Here is a 23,593-nt window from a genome sequence, read left to right as displayed (position 1 = left end):
ACATGGACATTTTCACTTTATTTAAACACGTAGCACACTAACCTGCTTGTTTAACCTACTAGTATGAGCAGAGAGCACAGAGTCTGAGCTGTCTTCCCCGTTCCTTCCTTCCTTCCTCTCCACAGGGAAGCTGACCCAGATAGTCTTTGGCCACTGGGATGTTGTGACGTGTCTGGCCAGGTCAGAGTCCTACATCGGAGGAGACTGCTACATCGTGTCAGGCTCCAGAGACGCCACCCTTCTTCTGTGGTACTGGAGCGGACGACACCACATTATAGGAGACAACCCTAACAACAGTGAGTGGCGACACTGAGTCTGCAGGAGCAGGAGGTGTCATGACGTTTGTGTCGCTGTGTCTCTCAACTGAGTTCTCTTCCTCCTCCAGGCGACTATCCTGCTCCCAGGGCAGTACTGACAGGACACGACCACGAGGTGGTGTGTGTGTCCGTCTGTGCAGAGCTGGGGTTGGTCATCAGTGGAGCTAAAGGTTTGTGTATGCTGTGCCAAACATATATTTTAATTTTACAGTTTTTTTACACAGTGAAATTTGAATATCAGTAAAAATATAGAAAATATTTAACCCTTGGAGATTGGAAATGGAGATTTCCCTAGAAATGTTATTATCTCATTCATTTTAAGTGTTTTTGTTTTCTGCATGATTTCTAAATACAAATACACTATTGATCTCACAATATTTCGTCGAACCTTACAATCACTGAAGCTGCATCTCCAATAACTTGTTTTGTTTCTGCTCCTCAGAGGGCCCGTGTCTGGTCCACACGATTACAGGGGATCTGCTCAGGGCCCTGGAGGGGCCGGAGCTGTGCCAGCGGCCCCGTCTCATCTCGGTGTCCAGCGAGGGCCACTGCATCATCTACTACGAGAGAGGCCGCTTCTGCAACTTCAGCATAAATGGAAAACTGCTGGCACAAATGGAGGTCAACGATTCCACACGGGTAAGACTGTGGGAGTTGGTACTGGCCTTTCCATCCACCTTTTCTTATTTGCATTTTCAAAAATTGCGAATAAATACTTGGATGGAAACACCAAAAAATCCAAAAAGTTTTTGCGCTTGGAGGGGGTGGATTCGTCAGCGTATCGATAAAAGGAAAATGCAACTTCGCTATGGAAACAGCTTTTGCAAATAAACGATAACTGATGCGGTTCACACCGCAGTATACAGTATACAGTATACAAGTTTCCCAGAATGCAGCGGCATATAAAGCTGTAAAACAGGTGAAAAGCTGTTTTATTTCCCACTGTAGCGCTGTTGTTATTATGTCATTATTATTAAGTTTGAATATTGTTTCATGCAAGAAATTAACTGTTTAGATCCCCAATGTGCGGTTAGTTTATCCAAATGACAGCTGTTTAGAAGTTTGCCATGATGTTTCTTGGAGAAGTGAAGCTGTTATCCCGATTCTTATATTGGAAGCCCAAGAACAAACCAGAGAAGTCTTTTGTACAAAAGTAGTAGAATTTACTCAGGTCACAGATAAAGTACATCAGCGCTGGACTCGGAGTGACAGAGCTATATCTTGTCATTGTTTATCAGGCTACAGTCAACATTATCTGGCTTCATGTTCACACACATCAGGTTATGTGCGTTCAAGTACTAAAATAGAATACATGATATCTCAAAACATACATCACGTCATTCAAGTATAAAAACAGAGTACATAATATCCCAGAACATGTCCAATTGTAACAAAGCTCCACCTGTGTGAGCAACGACTGGCCGTCACAGAGGCAGAAGCCCCGTCTCCTGAGGTGTTCGGCCAATGAACCTGCGACGTTGAAAACGATCACTAATGAACTTACCCACAGGTCTTCTTCCAGTAATCGCAAAACAATAACGAATGGAAACAGGCATAAATTTGCATTTTCTTTTTGAAAAAAATGTGATACAATTGGATGGAAACCTGATCTTACTTTATGTTTTTGTATTTATACTTTCCCTTGTTACTCAGACTCATGTAGTATACCCTACTGTCTCCTCTGGTTCCTCTCTCCAGGCGATCCTGTTGAGCAGTGATGGACAGAACCTGGTGACCGGAGGTGATAACGGAGTTGTGGAGGTGTGGCAGGCGTGCGACTTCAAACAGCTTTACATCTACCCAGGCTGTGACGCCGGCATCCGTGCCATGGACCTGTCGCACGACCAGAGGTAAGAACAGACAGGGCGCCGCTGTGACAGACACAAGTAGATGCAGGCAGTGTGACCGTTGGTAAGAAGGCAGCCAAATTCAGGGCTGTGTCTTCTTAAGGACGACTGTTCTCAGGGGGTGGAAAGTGGGTCACGGCCGTGGGGACAGCAGAGAATACTAAACCATCAGACGTGTGGCCGTTATATTCATGATTTCTCAGGCACAGGGAAGTGTTTTATGGAGAATGTGTGGCCTGTTTACAGATGTGACTCTGTGTGTGTGTGTGTGCTCTGCTCTCAGGACTCTGATCACTGGCATGGCGTCCGGCAGCATTGTGGCGTTCAACATAGACTTCAACCGCTGGCACTATGAACACCAGAACAGGTACTGAGGTGGACAGCTTGAGGAAGAGGAGGGTGGAGAGGAGAGAGAGGACCGGAGGGGAGAGGAGATGATGCATTCTGCTGTGTATCTGCAACGCGGGGGAAACCACAGGTACTGAGAGGAAGGAAAAAACAAGTACCGGACCTTAGGCTCTAATCCGACGAAGAAGTTGACTTGATGTGAGGATGCGGCAGCGCTGCTGGAAAATAACTTCCTCTGTGCACACGTGTTAAGTACACGCACGTGTGCAACCACAGACACACAATACCCTGAAGATACACACCAAAACCTGCTAATAAAATAGACAGACTGCAGAATGGGGAGAAAAAGAGCAAGTCAAGCACCTTGTAGAGGTCGCTCATATCCGTACCACTCACAGGACTGGTGCAGTTGCTGTTGCTGGTATGCTTAATGCTTCACAGACAATGAACCTAAGTTTTATTTTCTCTTTTCTTTATCCTCCTTTAATTTTTTTTTCTCCATGCTTTTGGTTTGAGGGGAGTTACATCTGGGAATTATTTGGGTGGACTATGAATTAAGACTCCTTCAACTGATTAGATACGGTCAGAAATGAACCAGCCCCACCCACTACAATTCAAAACCGGTGCTATTGGCTTGATCTTAAATTCACCCTTGAAAAAATTGCCTGGGGATTTGAGTTTATTTTCTCTTATTTGATTTTTATCAGGTTTTCTTTTATTTTCTAATCTTAATCATATTCTTTTTACCCACAGCAGGGTTAAAGTCGGATTTTTATGTAAATAAGACTCTGCCTCCTTCAGAGTCGACACTTGTTCTTTCACTACACAAACTGCGCTTATCACCTTTAATTTATTAATGACTTGCTGTATGTAAAATATTGTGTAATAATTATTATAATGTTGACAAGACTGATGGTAATAGCGGCAGTGTCAAGGATGGTTACGGGGTTTTTGCCAGAGATGGTGATGATGAAGAGGTCTTGCCAGTGCCACCACGGATGACAACCACAAGACTGACATGATTTCCTTTGTATATTTGGTGATTGTTTTGTCAAATATGTACATATAGTCTTGGTTCAGGCTTGGTGGGAGACTTAATCAGCTGAATAAGACTGAAACCGCAAAGGAAACCTTCACTTACCCACATTTGTTGATTATTTAAAAAAAGAGAATCAAATCAATGTAAAAGTTTGTTTTGTATTTGCACTTTGCACCAATCACATATCATTATTTATTAGCTTGGTTCTTTCTGGTCGGCTGCCATTTTGTTTCGGTCCATTTTCCCGACGGGATTATTTGTGCATTGATGTTTGTATTTAAAAAACGTTGAGCTCATGTGTGATTATTAAGTTTTACAACCTCACAGTTGTAAGCAATATCATGATTCTGTAGCTGATAGAGGTGGGAAGGAGGGCCGTGAGGGATGATGATGATGTTGATGATGATGATGATGATGATGAAAATGTGAGATGTACTGTATGTGTGAAGCCATCTTGATCAAATGCGCACATGCACATACTCTATCGACAGGTTCAACTTACGTATCCAAAAAAAGGTTAAATATTTTTGGATCTATGAAACCCTAAAAACTATTGTATTCATGTTTTATTGCAAAGATGTAAAATATGACATGTGTGAGTTGAAAAAAAAAATCATGATAAGAAAAATAAAATATGCAAAGAATTTGATGACTTGACTTTTCACTGGGCGCATGTTTCCACTTATTTTGGCGACATTAAGACATCGAGGATGTCCTACTCCTATTGACGCATGTACTCTATGTGACACCAGTCTAAAAAGAGTCTTCTTTTCTATAATGATTCCAAGAGACTCCTCAGATAACATCTTGTACTCTAAACACAATTGACCTTGTTGCTGAGCCTCTTGCATAACTGTGATCGCCATTTCAGATGTCTGTTATTATCAGCTATGTCCTGCAACTCTTCCTGATTACACAAAAGGCTCTTAACACACGCAGAGAAATGCTTCCCATTTCTGCCTCTATGGCTTGGCCATACTGACTGGACTGTTCCTGCATTGTATCATCTTGAACTTATTTTTAAAGTAAACTAGACATTTTCCAGTTGTGTTCATGGACCTACAGTACTGTAATGCAGCAGATGGAGATAAAAACAGGAATGCACCCATTGCAGTATTAAAAAGAGTACAGCAGAGAAGAAGTAATCAGCGATAGTGTTGATTAGCCTGGGTTTTTTTTCTTCTTCGTTCGCAGCCACAAGGTGTACAGCACAGTAAATCATGCATGGAGAGGTATCCACTTAATTACTGAGACACAGGTGGCATAATGAAAATGAAAAGAATTTTAATCTACTTTGTATGTTCATTGAATGTCTGTATTTACATGACCAACATTGGAAATCAGGGCTCTAGTTCAGCATAATCAGAGGGTTTAAAGGTCCCATATTTTACACATTTCAGAGTTTTGATCAATAACAAGATAAATAATTGGTTTTCATAAACCAAAAACCATCTCGGTGTAGTTTCGCTTTCTGTAGGTCAGTAAGCCAGAATTTCTGAATACAGGCTGTGTCTCATTTGTCTGTGGACTGAATGCATTGATTCTTTCACAGCATTAATATAGAACCCAGACCTGCTTTATAATAAAAAAAGACAGGGAAATCTCATCTTTAAAATGTGGGACCTTTAATCTGCAGGGCTTTATTATACATCACCACACTAAAACATGATTTTACTACATGGGCATCTTGAAAACAAAATTTTAGAGATGATTAACTTTTTTTTTGCACTACATTCAACCAAAAGGCTCTGGATACAATAACCTTTCACCTGGTTTGCATACAAATTTACCCTCCACTGAAACAATGAACTGCCATAAACACTATGTCTAAATGGAGGAGTGAAACTAGAAATTGTTTGTGTGCCTTTATTTTTTGGTCTTAATATAGACGGGATTATTGATTAATAACAAATTCTCAACTGTAACTAAAGCACACACATTAATCCTCCCAACTTTACAAGACAAACACAGCTATGAAAGATCTCCTTTATAATCCAAATTGTAAACAAAATGTTGCACATACTGCTCCCTGAGCATGGAGCAGAGAGTGTATTTTTTTAATTAATATGATTTGTGAGTCCATGTGTCAGTTCCTTAAAAAAGAAGCTTTCGTGACTAAACCCTTCCACCAGATATACAAGAGTCTGGCTGATGCAGCACAGTGACCTGAGAGACAGATTTATGTGAGAACAACTCCCTTTGTTTGTGACTGCCACCTGGACCGTCACTGTCTTATTGATTGTTGCTGGATTTGGTGTAAAAAGTGTACCACAGTGTAATTAAACCAGTGCCTTGTATTTTTGTTACCATGTCAAAGAAACTTCAATTCATTATTTTAAAAAAACAAAACAGAAGATGTATTTTGGGCAGAGATAGCCATTACTGTATCTTCAGCCTGACAGCTACAGAGCTCTCATGCTTCAGTCTCTATGGAGACCGTGATCAGATGTCTCACGAGCTGACAGGCAGGAGAGGGTAATCCGTTACGCTGGTAGCCCTTGTCTTTCAGAACCAGAATTTCATCTTGTACTTTCTGCCACTTTTGACCCTGGTCTGTCTGTAGCTACAGTCAGAGGCTGTCTGCCTGTCAGCAGTCTATACAACCCCCACTTCTTCCACAGCACCACGTCTGTCATCTCCTTCTTTTTTTTTCACCCAACCTGGAAAATCATGAACTGGTTTGACATGTGCAAACTTTTCACGGTACAGTATCTTAGCAATTGGTTGCAATAAAAAAAAGATGGTGATACAGTGTCCAAAGCCTTGCTGAGCAACTGAGACATAAGCATGCATTTCTGTACAAAGTAATGATATTTAATATTATGTTAATGCTGATTTTTGCAGTGTGGTCTACAGATGTAATGAGGCATGCTGTACAAAGTGTCACTGGAAAACAATGCAGTAAATATGACAGGTACGGTACAAGAAATGACTTTTACAAAAAAAGAGAAGTAAATATAATAGTTTGTCCTTCTGCCTTGTCCTGCAGAGATGAGGCAGGTTATCAGGTTCATTTGTCTTACTCATTAAGGCTCAGAAGGGTTCAGTCACACTCAACCTCTCAAGACCTCTTTATCCCATGGTGAGCCATGTTTCCCCTGTGCCTTAGCAAATTGCATGGACACACCTGACTCACTGGACCGTTGGGAATAAAATATGCATGCATGGAGAGTAAAGCCGCGCTGTCAGCTGTTTTGTAGCTGGTGGTGTGTTTGTGTGTTTGTATGTCACGCTGAGCAGGAGCATGTGCATTGCCTCCCTGTTGTTTGCATGTCCGCATGCATGCTGCAGTGAATCCACATGTGTATTGTCTTTGTACACTCCCTCCCTCCCGCCCCCCTCCCATCCTCAGGTGGACAGTGAGGAGATGGTGGACCTCTGAGACGAGATGCTGCAGATCTCCATGTTGGTGAAGGAGCTCCCTCCTTCGCTGCTGCAGTCGGGGACGGAGGAAGAGGAGGAGATGATGTTCTTCAGCCTGTGGAGGGAGATGATGAGCAGCGTCAGCAGGAACACCAGCAGGCCGAGGAAGAGCCACACGTAAACGTACACGTTGCCCTGACGGCCTGGGGATGAGGCGGCCGCTGATGTGGAGGCCGAGGTTGGAGAGAACCGGAGGAAAGTCCCATTGTCTATTGGAGAGATTCCAGTCTCGTTGTGGTCCACCAGTGGGACATCCATCCCAGACATCCTGTCTGCACCATATCAAAAAGAAAGATGAGAGAGATTTATGGTGAAACAACAGAAATTCAAACCTAACAAAAAAAACATTTATTATTCAAACGACCTGTGGGAGAAATTCTCCTTTGTCTGCTGGAGCTGCCTGGGATTTAATTTCTCCCTCCAGGACACTTCAGCATGGCAGATGCTTGCTGACACAAGAGCTTTCAACCACATCCTCAGATAACCTCCATACAGCCTTGGCTGAGGTTGAAAGGAAGTCAGAGAGAACTTCAGATTCAAAGCCAACTTCAAGTGCTCCAGATAGAGAGAGAGAGAGAGAGAAAAAACTCCCATCAAATAATCTTCACAAACAATAATAACTTCCTTTGTCACTCTTGGAGCACCAGAGGAGAATCTGTATGAACCATCAAATTCATCAAATTGCAAATACCACATCTATTATTAATCCCAGTCAAGTCAGGGAGCTTGTTTCAGCTGAGGGGACTGTAGCCTGCTGACCAGACGGTGATGAACCGTAACAGCAGGGGGAGTGCTTGTCTCATTGAATGCCTGCCAGGCCTGGTGCCTGGGGCTGCGTCTGCTCATAAATGAAGGCATCCTTATCTGATGAAATTAAACTCCTTATAATCAGCTTTCATAAGGACAGCTGAGAGCCAACCCTCCTCCACTGTGTATTAATGCTGCTAATAATGTTCCACTGAAAATCAATGCAAGGCACGGACCTGATGAGAAGATGTGCCTGAGCATTGTGGCGTAGAAAGTCTTTGTGATGGTGGGAGACAGAAGGAAAAGGGAGAGCGAGGCTGTTTTGTGTTTCTGTTAGAGCAGCCTTGTGTCTTGACTTGATCTATGACAGCAGAGAAAGACACTTCAAAGGGAGGAATAATTGACCATGACCAGAATGAAAGCAAGAGGTCAGCACATGTAGCTACTCATACACACACACACACACTCACTCACTCAGTCTCCCAGTGATGTGTGCTTGTTTCTCTCCTATGTGCCAGCCCCTTCCTCTCCACTTCATGGTTATATATTTCACAATGCACCATATACATATACCAGGCCACTTGCATTAATATATTCACCTCCTCTATGAGCCCTGGAGCTGCAGTGGCTGCATTGTGTGGAACCCTGAGGAGTTTCCTGCGCATTTGTGAACTATGGGACGGTGCAGTCAAAGAACAGAGAAGGTGCTAAATGCACATTAGTAGAGGCCATCATTTCAAACACATAATTTTATTCTATTCTGTGTGGACTCATCTGTGGGTATCAGTGATGCTGCCAAATTGGGCGGAATTTCACTTAATCTGGCAACTGAGGGAGTAAGTTAAGGTGCGTTCAGGTGTCCTGAAAAAAAGGGAAAAAAAGAAGAACGGTGGCGGCGGCAGTAGACCTAGTAGACATGCGCAGCTCCTGGAGGAAATGAAGGTAGGCCGCACTTTTTTTTTTTTTTTTTTAGCGCCAAATGTTCGAGTTATTGTCGAAAACAAAATTCATAAAAGTGCCAAATCTGAGCACAATAGGCTACACGTGTTTTATAGATAGCCTACTGTGACTACACTGTTCAGTCATTTCAACATATTTCCTGAGAAAGACGCCGCTGTATTTACAGAACTTTCCGAAGGTTTTCTTCCGCTTCACAGCGCTTGATAAATAGTTATCAGTATGCTACTAGCCTAGTTAGGAAACAATTAAGTACTGTAGGCCCGAATTAAATTAGGTTTAATTTCTCTAAATAAGGACAAATAAACACCAAAGAACGGGGCCAAACCGCAGTATAACTCATTAAATCCTCTGCAGGTGAGTCTTACAACTAATTAAGGCCAAACGATAAACACGTGTGTTGTTGCTGCTTGTTATCATAGTATAGCAACAACATAAACATAGTAGCTAGCCTACTGTAGGAAGTAGCCTATATGCTAACATTGAAGTCTTACGTGAGGGCAGGGATATCAAAGATATTCAATAAATGGACCGTCTTTGGGGATATTATGCAGGAATGAATTGGAAGTAGCCTAGTAATTGTTTGTTAACACTGGTTAGACTGGAATTAGACAGATCCCAATAGTTTGTTTAAAGTTAATTTTGTTCAGAGTTGTGTGTGTGTGTGTGTGTGTGTGTGTGTGTGTGTTCGTGTAGAGTGTGAGTCTGTTGTTAACAGGCTGGGAGCTGTCTGCTTGTGGGCAGGTGACTCCTGCTGAAATATGTTGCACCAGTTGTCTCAGTCATTCCTTCAGAGTGTGTAGTGTAACACTCATCAAAGCTGTTACAAAACTCCCATTGTGTTGTGTAGCTTTTGAAGTTGAAGCCAGCCACCCTGTCTCCCAACTCTATTCTTCTCCATTTGTTCGCTGCCTTTTATTTTTCCTGCCGCTTCCCTCCATTTGCCTCTCTGTGGATGGCAGGCTACAGTTGACAAGATCTCTCCTCTCTTTAATTTACAGCCCACTGTACCTTCAGGGAGGCTGCGAATATAATGAGGATGGATGAGTTAGGCTGTGCTCTTTTTCTGTGATTGCATGCTCCCTTTGCCCCAGCTCTGTTTTCTTTATCAAACACTCCCAGAGGTTTTCCCAGCCCAATGAAAAACTTTCTTTCATTGTCTCTTTTCTGTCATGCAACTTTTCAGAGTTGCATCGAGCGAGTATTGATATTTTGCTGCACAGACATTGCCCTTCCCTCCTTCGGCCTCCATGTTTAACATCAGCTTAAAATGTGTCAGTGAACTCCCGCCCTTTCCCTCCGTCTACATCTCTGCTTTCATGTCTTCCTCTCCTCCACCCCGCCACCTTCTCCTCGTCTTGTCGTCCCCTCCCACTCCTCTCTGCTTCGCGCAGGTTGCTGTCGTTAATGATATGTTGTTTTGAAATCTGTGATGAGGCTTGCTCATTGTGAGCTGAAGGGGCTGATAATTGTGCTTAATGATGCTTTTTGTATCCAGGCAACACGGCACATTCGCTTCTTTTTTTTCCAGGCTAATCTACTTTAACAGGGCAGGCCATGCAGTCCCACTGAGGCTGAGGAGGTCACACGCTCGCCTACGTATCATAAATACCAGTAGATGTTGTCTTTAGGAATAGCTGCAAGCCTAATGCAGATAGCAGTGAGGGTTAATTGGGAAAATGGTTTGTCTTTATTGGGGAAAATTATGTAAATGTTTGACTTTTTGGTTCAGTATAAAATATTGGGTTTGAGTATTTTATTACTGTCTCTAAAACATCAGAAATCTTCTGCATTCTGCGTTTTCCTGCCTAGCAACACAGCTGAAAATCCCTAAATTGATATTTGCATTTGAGCCTGTGAGCTTGTATCTGCACTAAATGCTCTGCATATTTGGTAGTTTGACTCTGTAAGTGGTTAGTGCTGCATGACGTGCACAAAAAGGTTGTTTTAAGTTACAGTAAATAAAGTAACATAGGTGATGAGCCGCCGTGAAGCCTGTTTCCAGGGCTGTGCTGCCTCAGGATGTGCTCGGCTTAAACTCCGGATATCTCTTTATCTATGAGGGGGACTTCTCACTGCTCCGAGCTCTCCGTCTGTTTGTCGAAAAGATATTTATCTCTGAAGAGCGTGTGGACTTCGATTCATTCTGTCCCTGCCGGGTAGCTGACACTACTGTCTGCAGACATCAGGCTGAAGGCTTGTCAACACAAACTGTGCAGATGAATTAGTGAGCAGACTGTCAGTTTCTGCCCCGTCTGAGTGATAAGAGCTGATCTTAGCTGAAGCATCAGCCACTGACGGTCCATGCGTAGGTATGTGTGCATATGTGTTGAAGAGTCTTTATTACTTTTGCACTGATTTGACACAAAATGAAAAAACAAATTAGCCTTTAATGTGCACAGTGGATATTCTTATTTTGAAGGAAGCAATATTGTTGTTAACAGGATCAAATCTGACCCCCGACCCTTCTGATTACATCTAGTGTCAGAGATGGAGGAGTGATCAAAAGTTAATTTGAAACTCTTTGCTTGGCGTGTTTTCTTTCTTTCTTTCAAGAGCTCATCTTTGCCACTTTGTTCTTGAGTTTGGTCCTCGCCGTGTCATCGCTGCCTGTGAAGTACTCATCCAGCTGATTAGCCGCTTCACTCCACATTAAGACTGGCCCGACTTTGTTCAGGTTCTTTTCTGACACTTAAAATTGGCCCTTGGTTTTTCATCATTTGCCCACTGAGCTGTGATCTCATTTGTGCTTTGTCTCTTCAACAAGAGCTTGGCTTAAGTTCAGCTTCATTAAACTTTAATCCTCTGTTGTGGTCTCATAAACATACTCATATCAGATGGATACTTTTACCTTTTTTTTCATACACTAAATGAAAACTTTCTATTGAGTCAGATTCAAAATAAAATTGGCAAGGAGAATTGCCTTTTAGTGTTATTTTGCACCGTGAGCAGCAGCAGGGGCTCCATTTGCACTAAAGCTCCGATGTGATTTGCTCTTTTAGATGTCAGCAGAAACTGCAGGTTGAGCTCACCACAGTTAAATTGGGGTTCCAGCTGCTGCTCGCTCCCTTTTTGCTGTCATTCTCCACCTCACAGAGTAAAGAAATAAGTTCTTTTGGAAACGAATGAGGCTTCTCTGCTGGACCAGGATAATGGAGGCTGGCAGCAGCAAAGGAGCTGTGGCCTGACTGCTCTGTCAAGAGTCCACTCACACAGACTGGACACCAGCAGAGCCCCAGGGTCTTTGGCACCTCTGTCCCTCTTTAACACCAGAAGTTGAGCTGTTTTTTCACTTGGCCACGTAGAGCTCAGACACTTTGAGGCTGCTCTGCCCTTCACACTCCTCATTTTCTCTTTTCCTCCTGAGCTCATCAATAGCTTCTTACAGAAGTGCTCTTCCTTTTCATTCTCAATTCATGACTTTTTTTTTTCTCTCTGATTATGTATTTCAGCGTTTTCAAAGTCAACATTGCCCTCTCGGCTCTGTCAAGAGCTTTTAATATATTCTGTACAGCCTGAGTTATCTCCACCACACACTGTTCAAACCGGGGCTGCCTTGAGCTTTCCTCTGTCTCTACTCCACTGTTTCTTGCTCAAGTCTGGGCTTGAGCATATTTTATTTAATTTTTTTTTTGCCCACCACCACTCATCTGTATTTGCTGGACTCCCAGGGCTCTCTTTCGTCCTGATCAAACTCCTCTTTGTGCTGTGCAATCTCTGAAAGTCGCTCCTCAAACAATCTCATCCTCTGTCGGGTGGAGTATGTTCAGCCAAACTCCTCCTGAGACTTTTGTGCCGTGTAGCTTCCTCTGCTCCACTTTCTCAATCTGTTCCTCGCCCTCCACCCTCCTCCACTCTCTCATCGTCTCCTCGTACACTTTTCACTGTCACTGTTCTATGTATATTCCGCACAACCTGCATAAATATCCAGTCTTATTTTAATAACGCAGAGGCAGCTTATTCACATGAGTTGCATTGATAAAATGTATAACTTAACTCTTCAGGCTTTTATTTATATTCACAGCGGTTTGTCTATTCATGGCCCCTGGATCACACCGATTCATATTCAACCTTGAGCTCTTTTGATGATGGAGAAATAGCCTCGGCCGTTGCTGGAATTTTTGTACACTCCACGCATGCAGCCGATGCAAATATTTACTGAAACCCAAAGTTCCCGGAGAGGGACCTTCTGTTGTCTGTTCAGTTCTGGTATAAGCTATTCACTTCATGAATAATGGACGAGATCCATGTGTGGCTAAATGTCATGGCATTTGGGCCATACACACTCTCTCTCTCTCTGTGTGTGTCCGTGTGTGTGTGTGTGTGTGTGTGTGTGTGTGTGTGTGTGTGTGTGTGTGTGTGTGTGTGTGTGTGTGTGTGTGTGTGTGCAGATTTGATTTCATGCCGCATTCAAATCCACATGCCCGAACAAACAAAGACAAATACCAGGTATGTCCATTCAACATGCACATTGCCCATATGTAAAAATGCTAAAGAATTTGCACACGTACTGTATGGAGACACACACACACACACACACACAGGGAGGGAGGGAGAGATTGCCAGGAGATAAGAGTAGCCTGAATTCGAAACATTTTAAATATCTCATGTTCAGAGCCAGATCAGCTCAAAACAGACCCGAGGCTTAACCACATGAAATCCAAATCGCCTCAGCAGAGCCAAATACCACAGATAACCCACACAGGTCAGAGATATGCATGGTGATGTGAGTATGAGGAAGGTAATTTATCAGTATCTGTCAGAAGTTATGGATCATTTTCGTGTATACAAATATATTTATACAATCTATTCCTCTAACATTTGGATTGTTTCCGTGTTTACTTTGAAATGATCTCACTGTACAAATGCTAAATAAAGCAAGTTAGAGAAAGAGGTGGGGTTTGAATGAGTCCACTAGACAATGACCTGATGTTTTTATTCATTTCCTTTTACATTTGAATGAGAAAATCTCAGCACACACCTGAGCGCTCTCCAAGCCTCGCCGGGGGTCGAGCACCGCCGTTACCTGATTCTGTCAGATATTCACGGCATGAAAAGTGAGGATTTTAAAAAGGCCAGAATTTGAATGAGATCTCGGAGGTGCATTGAAAAGCTTATTAAAACTGACAAAAAGATAACATGAGACACGGGGGCTATTACAATAGGAGGAATTATTGGAAGGTTTTTTTTTCTTTTTGGTCAGTGGCCAGTGTAGATAACGAGCTCCTTCCCTTTGATGTTCATGCGTGTTCAGGCGTGTGTGTGTGTTGGTTCATCCCTGTGGTGGTGTGTATTTTTACACCTCATATCTCATATCTGTTAATTACTCCTGATACTTGGGAGTGCGGTTGCCAATAAACCTGATAGGGGCTGTTTTCACAATGTGTGTGACGCTGAAGCTGGGGGTGAGTCACACACCGTTTTGAGCGCAAACAAACCCTGCTCCTGTTCTCTTTGCCCTGAAAGGACACTTTCATGCTGTCTTCATACAAATGCTCCACTCATCCCTTTTTTTTCTCAACTGTCACACTGGAAGCTTGCTCGTCTCCCAAGTTGCTGAATCAAAGTATACCTGCCCCCCCAGAGGCCTCACAATGCCATATAATAACAATGTTTAAGTCACAATACAATGATATTAAGATTTGAAATGTTGCAATGTTGCAATCACATACTGTGGCACATCATCTGACACTTTGTCACAATCTGTGACAAAGTTCTCACTTGAATCATTTTCATTCATGCAGAATGGGATGACTGACACTCGTAAAACATATTCTAGTATTAAAGACGTACATTTATATTTGCTGTTTACATAATAAAAGATCAATACTTGTTTTTCATGTATTGATAGAGTATTTCTTCTTCCACATTAACCTTGTTTACTGGATGCCACAAATCAGCTCCTGCAGCACTCCTCCCCCGTCGTTTTACTTATTATTATTATTTCTTTTTGCCTTCTACTCTCTTTTTTCCATCGCCCACCCTCCTTTGTTTTCTCACTACTGCTCTGCAGGAAGTGATAAATCACTGAACAAAGTTTCTGGCAACTGAAGAGACTGAATAGAAATCACGCCTTTCTGTAATCTGCTCTTAATGATCATTTTAAAACAGCATCCCCTCTCTTTCTTACTCTTAAAAACAATTTGGAAACATTTCATTGGAGAGAAAAAAAAGAAGCTGCCTGAAGCACCAGCGTCTTACATGAACATGTTCAGAGGAGAAAAAAAAGAAGAGTTACAGACCTTTCACTGTGTGAGGGAGCTCTCCCCTCGCTCGTGTTCACGTCGTGCAGAAATCCATCCCGTTGTGTTTGGTCCTTCAGCCGAGCAAACCAGTTCTGTTGCCCCTGAGATCTCGTTCTCTCTCCCACTCTCCCGCTCTCTCTCTCCTTCTGTCATTCAGCGTGACTCACACACACACACACATGCAAACACACACACATGCTCAGAGACGCACTACAGCTGGAGAAGACAACGCCAGACGTGGAGGCTCTCTGTGGATGGGCTCACGTTCAAGAAGAGAGCATGTAGCTACACACACTCACACAGAGGGCCTGTAACTGAGAGGCTGTAACTAATGAATGACACTGATGGTTTTTTATACTGGAGAAGCGGTGGAGAGGAGAGAGGGAGTACTGCTCACTCTAATCCCTGCCCCTTTTCTCTGTGCCCCCCCCCCCCCCCTCACTTTTTTTCCTCTGCTGCTCATCACCTTTCAACAGTAATAACATCAACTGTCATTGCTGCTGCTCCTCTGTCTTTTTGCTCTCATTAAACATTGAGTAAATAGCTACTCCTGCTGAGCTGATCAGTGGTCGGTAAACGCGGGTTAAGTCGGCAGATAAGCGGTTTGATGAGCTGATCAATAAATCAGTGTGTGTCATCACACATGCAGACCCTGTCGAAGCCTTTATTTTGCGTCTGTGTTTGTGAGAGGGACGCAGCCTCGCTCTCTGCTCTCAGCAGAACTGCGTCAGCAGACGGTATCCAGTGGCGAGCAATAGCCTGGCAGAGCGAGCTCCTCGGATGAGACCCCAAACAGGCGGATGAATGGGAGAAGGGAGAGAAACAGCCTCTAACACCTCTCAATCTCCCAGCGCTGCTCTCCAGGCCTCTCTTCATCTTAAAGCTCTTTTCTTTTTTAGCTCTTTTTCTTTCCTTTCCTCTGATCCTCACCCCCTTCCCTCCCCCTCCCCCTCGTCTCAGCACTGTCTGTTAACAGCAACCGAGCACATCTGTTATCTTGTACGAGTACACAGTATGAATTGAAAATGAACATATGCTTGAAACTAATTACTTATGAAACAATATCTTTTTTTTTCTCAAAAGGATTTCCATATTACTTTTTTCAGTCAACATTGTCAAAAATGGAATCGTATGATGAGGACAAATAGGGAAGGATAAGGTCAGTTACTGTAGCCTAGTTCACCCAAATTAACAGGAGGGGGTTACACACAGTGATACATTTGATATTTGGACAGACTTTAAAACAGTCTGTCTGTGTCAACCCAGTGCAATGGGAGAGAAATTGTTTATGGTGCTGATTTTACAAGAAGCAATGTTTTGGCTAATGCTACATAGCTAGCATTAGCATGAACAACTGTTTACTCACCAGTCTAAAAGAAATATTCTAAATTCAGCATCTATCTCTATAATTTTCAACCAGTCTAAAGTGATAGAAAGCAGAACCAGTGTAAACGCATTGTCTCCATTAGTCCTTGGGCCAGACCAGATATCGGTATCACTTGAGTAGGCAAAACCTTACCTATACTAAATTGTTTTTAGGGTCAATATAAGTAAATTAAAATATGATAGCCTTTTCATAGGAGCAGCTTTTTATATATTTTTTTTCTCATTTTGTTATTTTCCCCTATAGGCAGATTGTCATTAATTCCAAAAAGAACGCAGACGGCCAATAACACATTAAAAGTCAACTCTTTTTGGACATCACAAATCATAGTTTTTTCATGGCCCTTCAAGCCGGAGCGAACACCCATGCTGGAAAATGGACCCATGACCCATCATGTTCAGCAACATGACGGGAGAGAGCAAAGAGAAAGGCCACAGTGGGAGAGAATGCCTCCAAGATATCTACAGACTTAACTTTATGGCAGGCCTCCCCAGCAACCACAGGCCAGAGCAGCACCTGTATCACAGCCTCCTGAATCTGTCTGACTGAGGCTGGAAGTGGCACAACTAAGGCTGTCTTTACACTGCACGGTTCAAGTGGCCCAATTCCGTTTTTTTCCTCTTACCGTAACTGCCTCAAATTGGATCTGTAACATAAACATGTAAACAGAACAAATACACATGGAATCAGATATTGTCAAGTCTATGCAGATCGATACGAGGGCAAGTGAGGGAGTGTGAAAAAAAGAGAGCTCGCGTGACAAACACCAGATTTCGTTTTCCTGCCGGCAAAAACTGAACCGAGCCGATTAGAAATCAAGACGGGAAAATCAAACAATGTACACAAATGTGTCCAAGAGGCTTTGTCCCGTCCTCACTTGAGTGACGGAGGATTGAACAGTGGCACAACTGTCACCGTCACTGTCGCTGCTCATCTCACAGCAGCTCCGCTCCACACAGCCACTTCACGGACTTTATTTAGTAAGGACAGACTAGGTGTTCACTTTGTAAACAGTGACGTGTTGGATATAAACTCTGAGCACCAGACTCACCTTCGTCTAAAATTATTATGGAATCATAACGTGACAAACTCCTGTCTTAAAAAAAAAAGGAAAAAAAAAAGTTTATTTCCAGTGGGTTGTTTCACACAACCACGCAAAACCTCACTAAATTGTTTTTAGGGTCAATATAAGTAAATTAAAATATGATAGCCTTTTCATAGCAGCAGCTTTTTGTATTTTTTTTTTGCATTTTGTGGCTCAGATTGGATCTGTAACATGAACGTGTAAACGGGACAAATACGTGAATCGGATGTTGTCAGAACAGATTCAGGCCCCTGTTATATGTGGAAATAAATCAGATACAAATCAGATATCTTCCAATACGTCTTTAGTCTAAACAGACAGATCAGATCTTTCCTGTCATACGTCATCAATGATAATATTAATTCATGTGCCCACACGTTTTGCTTAACCTCTGTAGCCTGTGATTGACACGTGGGGCTGACCGGGACTGCCTTGGCCAGTTGTCACAGGAATTATAGTGTTTCATTTTCATGGTGTCCGCACGTGTCTGTTTTTTCGAGTCTATGCAGATCGAAAAAGGAAGAGACAAACACCAGATTTCGTTTGAGAAAGGCCCAAAGTTGTTAAAGTGAGACTCTCTAACAAGGACAAAACCTTTGATACCTATATGCCATCTTAGATGATGGATCTGTCGTTACCTGGTACAGCAGAATATCTGGGCTTGGAGGGAGAGCCTGAGCAACTTGAGCTTCGTACAGTGAGGCAACAGACCGAGAAACTTGAAGGAAGAACCTTAGATTATCCGCTGCCTCAAGCGCTGAGAAAAAAATACCTAATTGACAGGGCTTTCACATCCACCACCTTTTGTTCACATTTTGTTGATGCGTTCATTGTTCAGTTACCAAAATAAAGGACTGGACTGATATCTGGATCCAGTGTTTTAATATGCATCCATCTATCCATCTATCCATTGTATCCATCCATCCATCCATCCATCCATCCATCCATCCACGTGTGGTGGCAAAGAAAACGTACAAATAGCTCTTGAATGCTAATGTCAGCGTCTAATGTCAGTATGCTAACATGCTCACTCTGATGATGCTAGTATGTTGACATTTAGTAAACATGCAGTTAAGGATGTTCATATGTTTTTGCTAAGGAGAAAGTGGATGTGGAGTTTTTCAGATAAAGTCAGTTTAAACTTCATCTGAGGAAGGAGGTTTCTGACATGACCACGTACGTCGTCTGTGAATTATGAGAGTGTGAATTGAGTCTTTTTAACTACATTTATTACCAATCTAATGAGTAGACTGTGAGATATTTTATTGATAGGCCTAATGTGCTAATTAAACTTGAGGAAAAGTCAAAGGATCATTAAAGTCACTGAATTCAGCCATAAATGTGTGTCTATATTAATGACAATTGCCCATGTATTGTATCCTAAGTATAGTCTGTTTCATTACTTACTGAATGATCCTCGTTCTGTCTGGAGGTTTCATCATGACTCTTCTTCTTATTGTGAGTTGCTCCACCTGAGAAAATCTGTAGTCATTGGGGTGAAGTGACCTCAGTAAGTCATTCTGAAACGAAACACTCCAAATAAGGGTCGGCCCCCCTCTAATCTAAAATAAATATTGTGCATGACTGCGAATCTCATGCATGAGCTTGTTAGCACCTTAATGGTATTCATGAAAGTGTTAATTGTGCGGCAGATGACACCTGTCCCTGCTGTGCGAGGGGGGAAAGGCACCTTCTCCTCCTCTGCAGATGCCTCTGTCTTTTGCCATCTGCCCGATGACACAGGCAGCAGAGGGAAACGGCAACAGTGGAGAATGGAGAGAGGGGGAGAGGGATAGAGAGTGAGAGAAAGGAAAAGATAAGAGGAGGATTATTTTATTGCACATCCAGATCTGACGCTCACTAACATCACATGGCTGGTTTTCATGTGTTCCTCAGACAGGGATTTGACAGGTATTTGAAGGGGTCTTGGATTCGTCTGATGAGCACGTATCTGCTTTTTGAACATTTTTCTTAATCCGAAGCACCAAAAAAAAAAGGAGAATAAGAGGTTAATAAATATTTTAATGAGGAGCTGTGGGCTATTTCACTGCTGTTGTTAAGAGGGGGGAAAGGACACCGAGTAGGAACGTCGCACATCATTTAATTATTCGAATAATTATTTTCCCTGACCTTCATCCCGCTAATCACACCCTCCAAGACCTCCTCTCAACCAACGGCAGGAAATCTGTACACACACTCAATTCCTCATTTTCCTAAAGAGGGGAATGTGTTTGGCAAAGCTAATGAAGTCTTTGTGAGTACATGGCTTGTGCCTGTACAAACTGGAGTGTTCTCGCGTGCCTTTTCGACGTAGCCATGTGTACGTGGATGTACGCAACAGAGGACTGAGGGATGGAGATAAGAGCTTTGGCCTCGGCCGGCTTTTGTCACTAATCCCAGAAGGCGAAGAAGTGGCCGCCGATTCCGTGTCATTCCCTGATATCCCAGCCGAGTTCTGACTCGGTGCCATCCTGGCGCTGCCCTTGTGAGGACACCAGTCTCTGCACTGCATGTTAATGAGGCAGAGACATGCAGCGACTGCATTTGGGGACTATTTTGAGCTGCGTTGTTGTGTGTGTGTGTGTGTGTTTGGGGATTTTGACAAGCTCATTCCACTAAGCTTGTGGGAACATCTTTAAACTCTGAGATAACAGGCAGGAAGTTGTGGAGATATTAGCTGCAAATAGGTTAGAAGTTCAGCGTTATTTCAGATGCAGCACCAGATATGTTTGACATCTCTCTGCTAATCTGAACCAATTTTCCAAGCACCCCACTGAGAGCAGGCTCACAAAAGATGAATTTCAGACTTTGAAAAGCGCAGGAAGGCTGCCTGTTTCACTTGTCTTCTCCTCATTGTGAGATCAAGTATTTTTGGATCCATAATCTTCAAGAGACACTTAGAACCAGACGTATTTTGCTCACGTCTCCGAGATATTGTGCAAAAAATGATGTGATCATCAGCTCCCTATTCAGAAATTTTCAAGATCAGAGATCAGCCAATAAATATGCACTCAACTCCGGCTTTTTCGTCTCCTCGCAGTGTCATGCCAATCTAAATGATCTCCACAGATCTGAGGGCATGGAGCAGACACAACACACTGAGGCATATGTATCTCATTGACACAGGACAGCAGCCTGACAGGCGAGCGCCGGTCCAGCATAACAATGAGACGGAGGGGCGATGCAATATCTGCACCGTCTCCAAAAATCTCTCCTCGTGACAAGAGAAACAGAGCCAGACAGGACCGACTGTGCAAAAAAAAAAACATCATGTCTGAGCAAGAAGACACCGAAAACATTGTTCTGCTCCAACCTTTACCACTCTCAGTCTTGGCAATTTTGCCCTATTCCACTGAAGGGTACACTCTAAATTCATGAAAGAGGAGAAGAAAGGGAAAACGTCCTCAAAGTCAGATTCATTTGAATATATGAATAATTTAGTGCACCAAAAGATTTGGGGCCCTTAAATTGCAAATAAAAAAAAGCCCTTACTCTTCAGCCATTCATAATTCATAAGCTCCATGGCTCAGGCAGACGGAGACAGGGAGATGTTTGATACACAAGTTCACCAATAGCAGGTGTGGATGGAGGAGACGAGGACACCAGCTACCAGCTACTACGCAACGCTCTGTCTGTCGCTCAGTCAAATGAATGAATCAGTTAATGTTTTTACATTTCACTCATCCAGTGGATATGAAAACATGGTTGACTCTACTCTCTTTACTCTCTCTCGCACTCTCTTCCTCTATGAATCACTCTGAATAGTTAATTACAGGGAGGGGAAAAAATCACAGCACAGCCTAAAATGTAAACAATTAAACTTTCATTAGAGGGTCTCGGCATTAATGTGGCGAACTCTGATATTCCATAAAATGTTGCCCTCTGGTTACAGATTGGTTTATCAGTCCCTCTGTGGGTGTGAATCTGTCATTGACTACTTTTGGGGACAAGTTTCAGATTTATACTTTTATTTTATTTTATAGACCAGCCAATTGGGGACAGCTTGTTCAACAGCAGGTCTTTGGGTTAGGTGGTTAGGCTATATGGGTGAGCGTAAAGCACAATTAATTTATCAAAGTATTACATCCCAAAGGCAGAAGCTGCAGTTTTTTTTAATGAAGATCACAACAACAGAGCATAACAGAACTGAGTCTATGGACTGAAAATCATATTTCTTAGACACAAGGGAACAAGATGGTTTGAAACAAGACCCTGTAAAAGTCACATCATCAGTTGAAATATGAGACGTGACCTTTCTAACTGAAATCACAACTCATATTGCAATATCTGCCAAAATAATCACATCATGATTCATTTTTTAAATGAATGTAACAATGTAATGTCAGCAAAAGTGACCTATGACTGTGTGTGTGTGTGTGTGTGTGTGTGTGTGTGTGAGAGAGAGAGAGAGAGGTAAATCCTTCCCATTTAATAATAATTCAAATAAAAGTGATTAATTAGAGATTATGATACAATTAAAAATAATAGGCATAATTATTGTGCCGTCATGAGAAAGACGCGCTAAGAGCTCTCAGTCTTGACACAGCACTCCTCCGCCTCTCTCTCTCTCTTTCGGCTCATTTGCTTTTCAGGCCTCCGGCTCATTATAGTGATGGGTCTATTTAATGGAAGAGATTGGCACTAAATTCACATCATCCACATCATATTGCTCAACAAAAGAGCCTTTGATCCTCATGAAGATGATTAAATAAAGCATTATTCCACTACAAAGACTGTGAAACACTTGACCTTGACATGAGAAACAAAGAAATATGGGTCAGCTCACTGATTGATCACTACTGCTCATATTTAATGCAGTTTGTTGTTGTTGTTGTTTGTTGTGGTTTTTTGAGAATCTGCCCCTCCACATATTAGATTTTTTATTTTGTTTCTATTTTTTTGCAGTACGCTGAAGCCCCTCTGCAGTTTGGCACAGATGATTTGGCTTCTTTGGAGTTCTGTCGGTTGTCTCATGTTGCTTTGGAAACTTTGATATCAAAGTGTTGTTTTGCCAGCCGTCTTTTAGAGCCAATTAGTGCTGCTAATTTGCCTCTGACCTAACATGACCCATGTTTTGCAAGAGCAACAAAATAAGGGAAGAGTTGAGGAGCCACTTGGAAGTTTTGCTGCTGCTACATAGCCAGTGTTTTGAATCCCTAATGGGATAGTTCAACATTTTGGCAAATTGGCCCACTGCCATAATCCCTAGCAGTAGGTTTGTTACCTTTATTTGTCGGTGCAAGCTATTTTTAGAACGGTGGAGCAGAGCCGCGAGCTGCTCAGAGCTACGCTATGGAGGCTAATGGGATTTCTTGGTTTCCCCTCATCAAACTCATCAAATACACAATCCAACAACTCAAAACACTCTCATGGACAAGTTGTGACCTGCACATTCACCACACTATGAGATAATAACGGAACATTACAAGACGAGTTGTTTTAGAGGTAAATTCATGCAAAACTGTTGATGCACATTCCCGTTGGGGGCAGTTTTTCGGCAAGCAGTCTCTGCATTTACCTCGAAAACAACTCCTCGTACCTCGTAATGTTCTGTTACTATCTCAACGTTTTAGAGTTGTTGGATTGTACGTTTGATGATTTTGATGACAGAAACCAAGAAATCCCATTAGCCTCTGCCGTTCTAAAAATAACTTGCACCGACAAATAAAGGTAACAAACCTACTGCTATGACTATAGGGATTATGGCAATGGGCCAAATCCCTTTAGGGCAGTCTACATACTGGTCCAGTGAAAAAAATTCAAGTTCAACATCATACTTGATCCTTTTACCTGTCAAGAAGCCTTTTTGTTTTGCTTGTACTCCCTTTCTCATATTGAAGTTAGCATGTTAACCAACAAGCCCAGCCCTGTCTGTAGTGTCCAGGCTGTCCTGAAGAAGTAGTGACACTGAGACGATGTATCGTCTTGCTGCTACGATGAAGCCCTTGGCAGCAATTGGTAAGTTAACGGCTGTTGATGCTAATTTTGTTAAGTTATGTAGCAATAGTAAAACTGAAAACTAACTCCTTCGAGACCTTTTCTACCAGGTGTTTGTATTGTTTTCTCAACAGCACATAACTGATGATGATAAAGAAAAAGAGGAAGAGAGCACATCAAAGATACCAGACTCCTCATGGGAACAGAAGGTTCCTGAGCTGCCAGTCGAAGCTGCAATCATCCATTTATTTAACAGTGTTCTGAT

The 23,593-nt window shown here is 42.5% G+C and overlaps 2 protein-coding genes across 22 annotated transcripts in view; one reads left to right on the top strand and one right to left on the bottom strand.

Moving 5' to 3' along the window:
• The window catches only part of nbeaa (neurobeachin a), a 107,095-nt gene extending 102,898 nt beyond the window's left edge, over positions 1-4,197 (top strand). For 19 of the 20 annotated variants that reach the window (XM_085798571.1, XM_085798578.1, XM_085798575.1 and 16 more), the window contains 5 exons: positions 126-296; positions 386-487; positions 760-956; positions 2,016-2,167; positions 2,448-4,197. In XM_085798571.1, the coding sequence (XP_085654697.1) occupies positions 126-296; positions 386-487; positions 760-956; positions 2,016-2,167; positions 2,448-2,538 (713 nt within the window). In that variant the 3' untranslated portion in view covers positions 2,539-4,197. The remainder of the gene's footprint in view (positions 1-125; positions 297-385; positions 488-759; positions 957-2,015; positions 2,168-2,447) is intronic. The other variant, XM_085798586.1, reaches the window with a different exon arrangement.
• Positions 4,198-5,163: 966 nt separating this feature from the next.
• Positions 5,164-15,209, bottom strand: sertm1 (serine rich and transmembrane domain containing 1). Of its 2 annotated transcripts, none has more exons than XM_085798563.1 (2): positions 14,921-15,209; positions 5,164-7,246 (listed from the first exon to the last, which is right to left on the bottom strand). In XM_085798563.1, the coding sequence occupies exon 2, from the start codon at positions 7,239-7,241 to the stop codon at positions 6,900-6,902; it is 342 nt and encodes a 113-aa protein (XP_085654689.1). In that variant the 5' UTR covers positions 7,242-7,246; positions 14,921-15,209; the 3' UTR covers positions 5,164-6,899. The 2 variants fall into 2 exon arrangements, with proteins under 2 accessions (XP_085654689.1, XP_085654690.1); XM_085798564.1 differs by lacking the exon at positions 14,921-15,209 and adding an exon at positions 7,336-7,499 and having other exon boundaries at positions 5,164-7,242.
• Positions 15,210-23,593: the final 8,384 nt, after the last annotated feature.

The sequence above is a fragment of the Trachurus japonicus genome, chromosome 14 (assembly GCF_045865225.1).
Source record: "Trachurus japonicus isolate A0001 chromosome 14, Traja_1.0".
Taxonomy (NCBI): domain Eukaryota; kingdom Metazoa; phylum Chordata; class Actinopteri; order Carangiformes; family Carangidae; genus Trachurus; species Trachurus japonicus.
The sequence above is the reverse complement of the archived record's forward strand: the minus strand, read 5'-3'. Positions and strand labels throughout refer to the sequence as shown.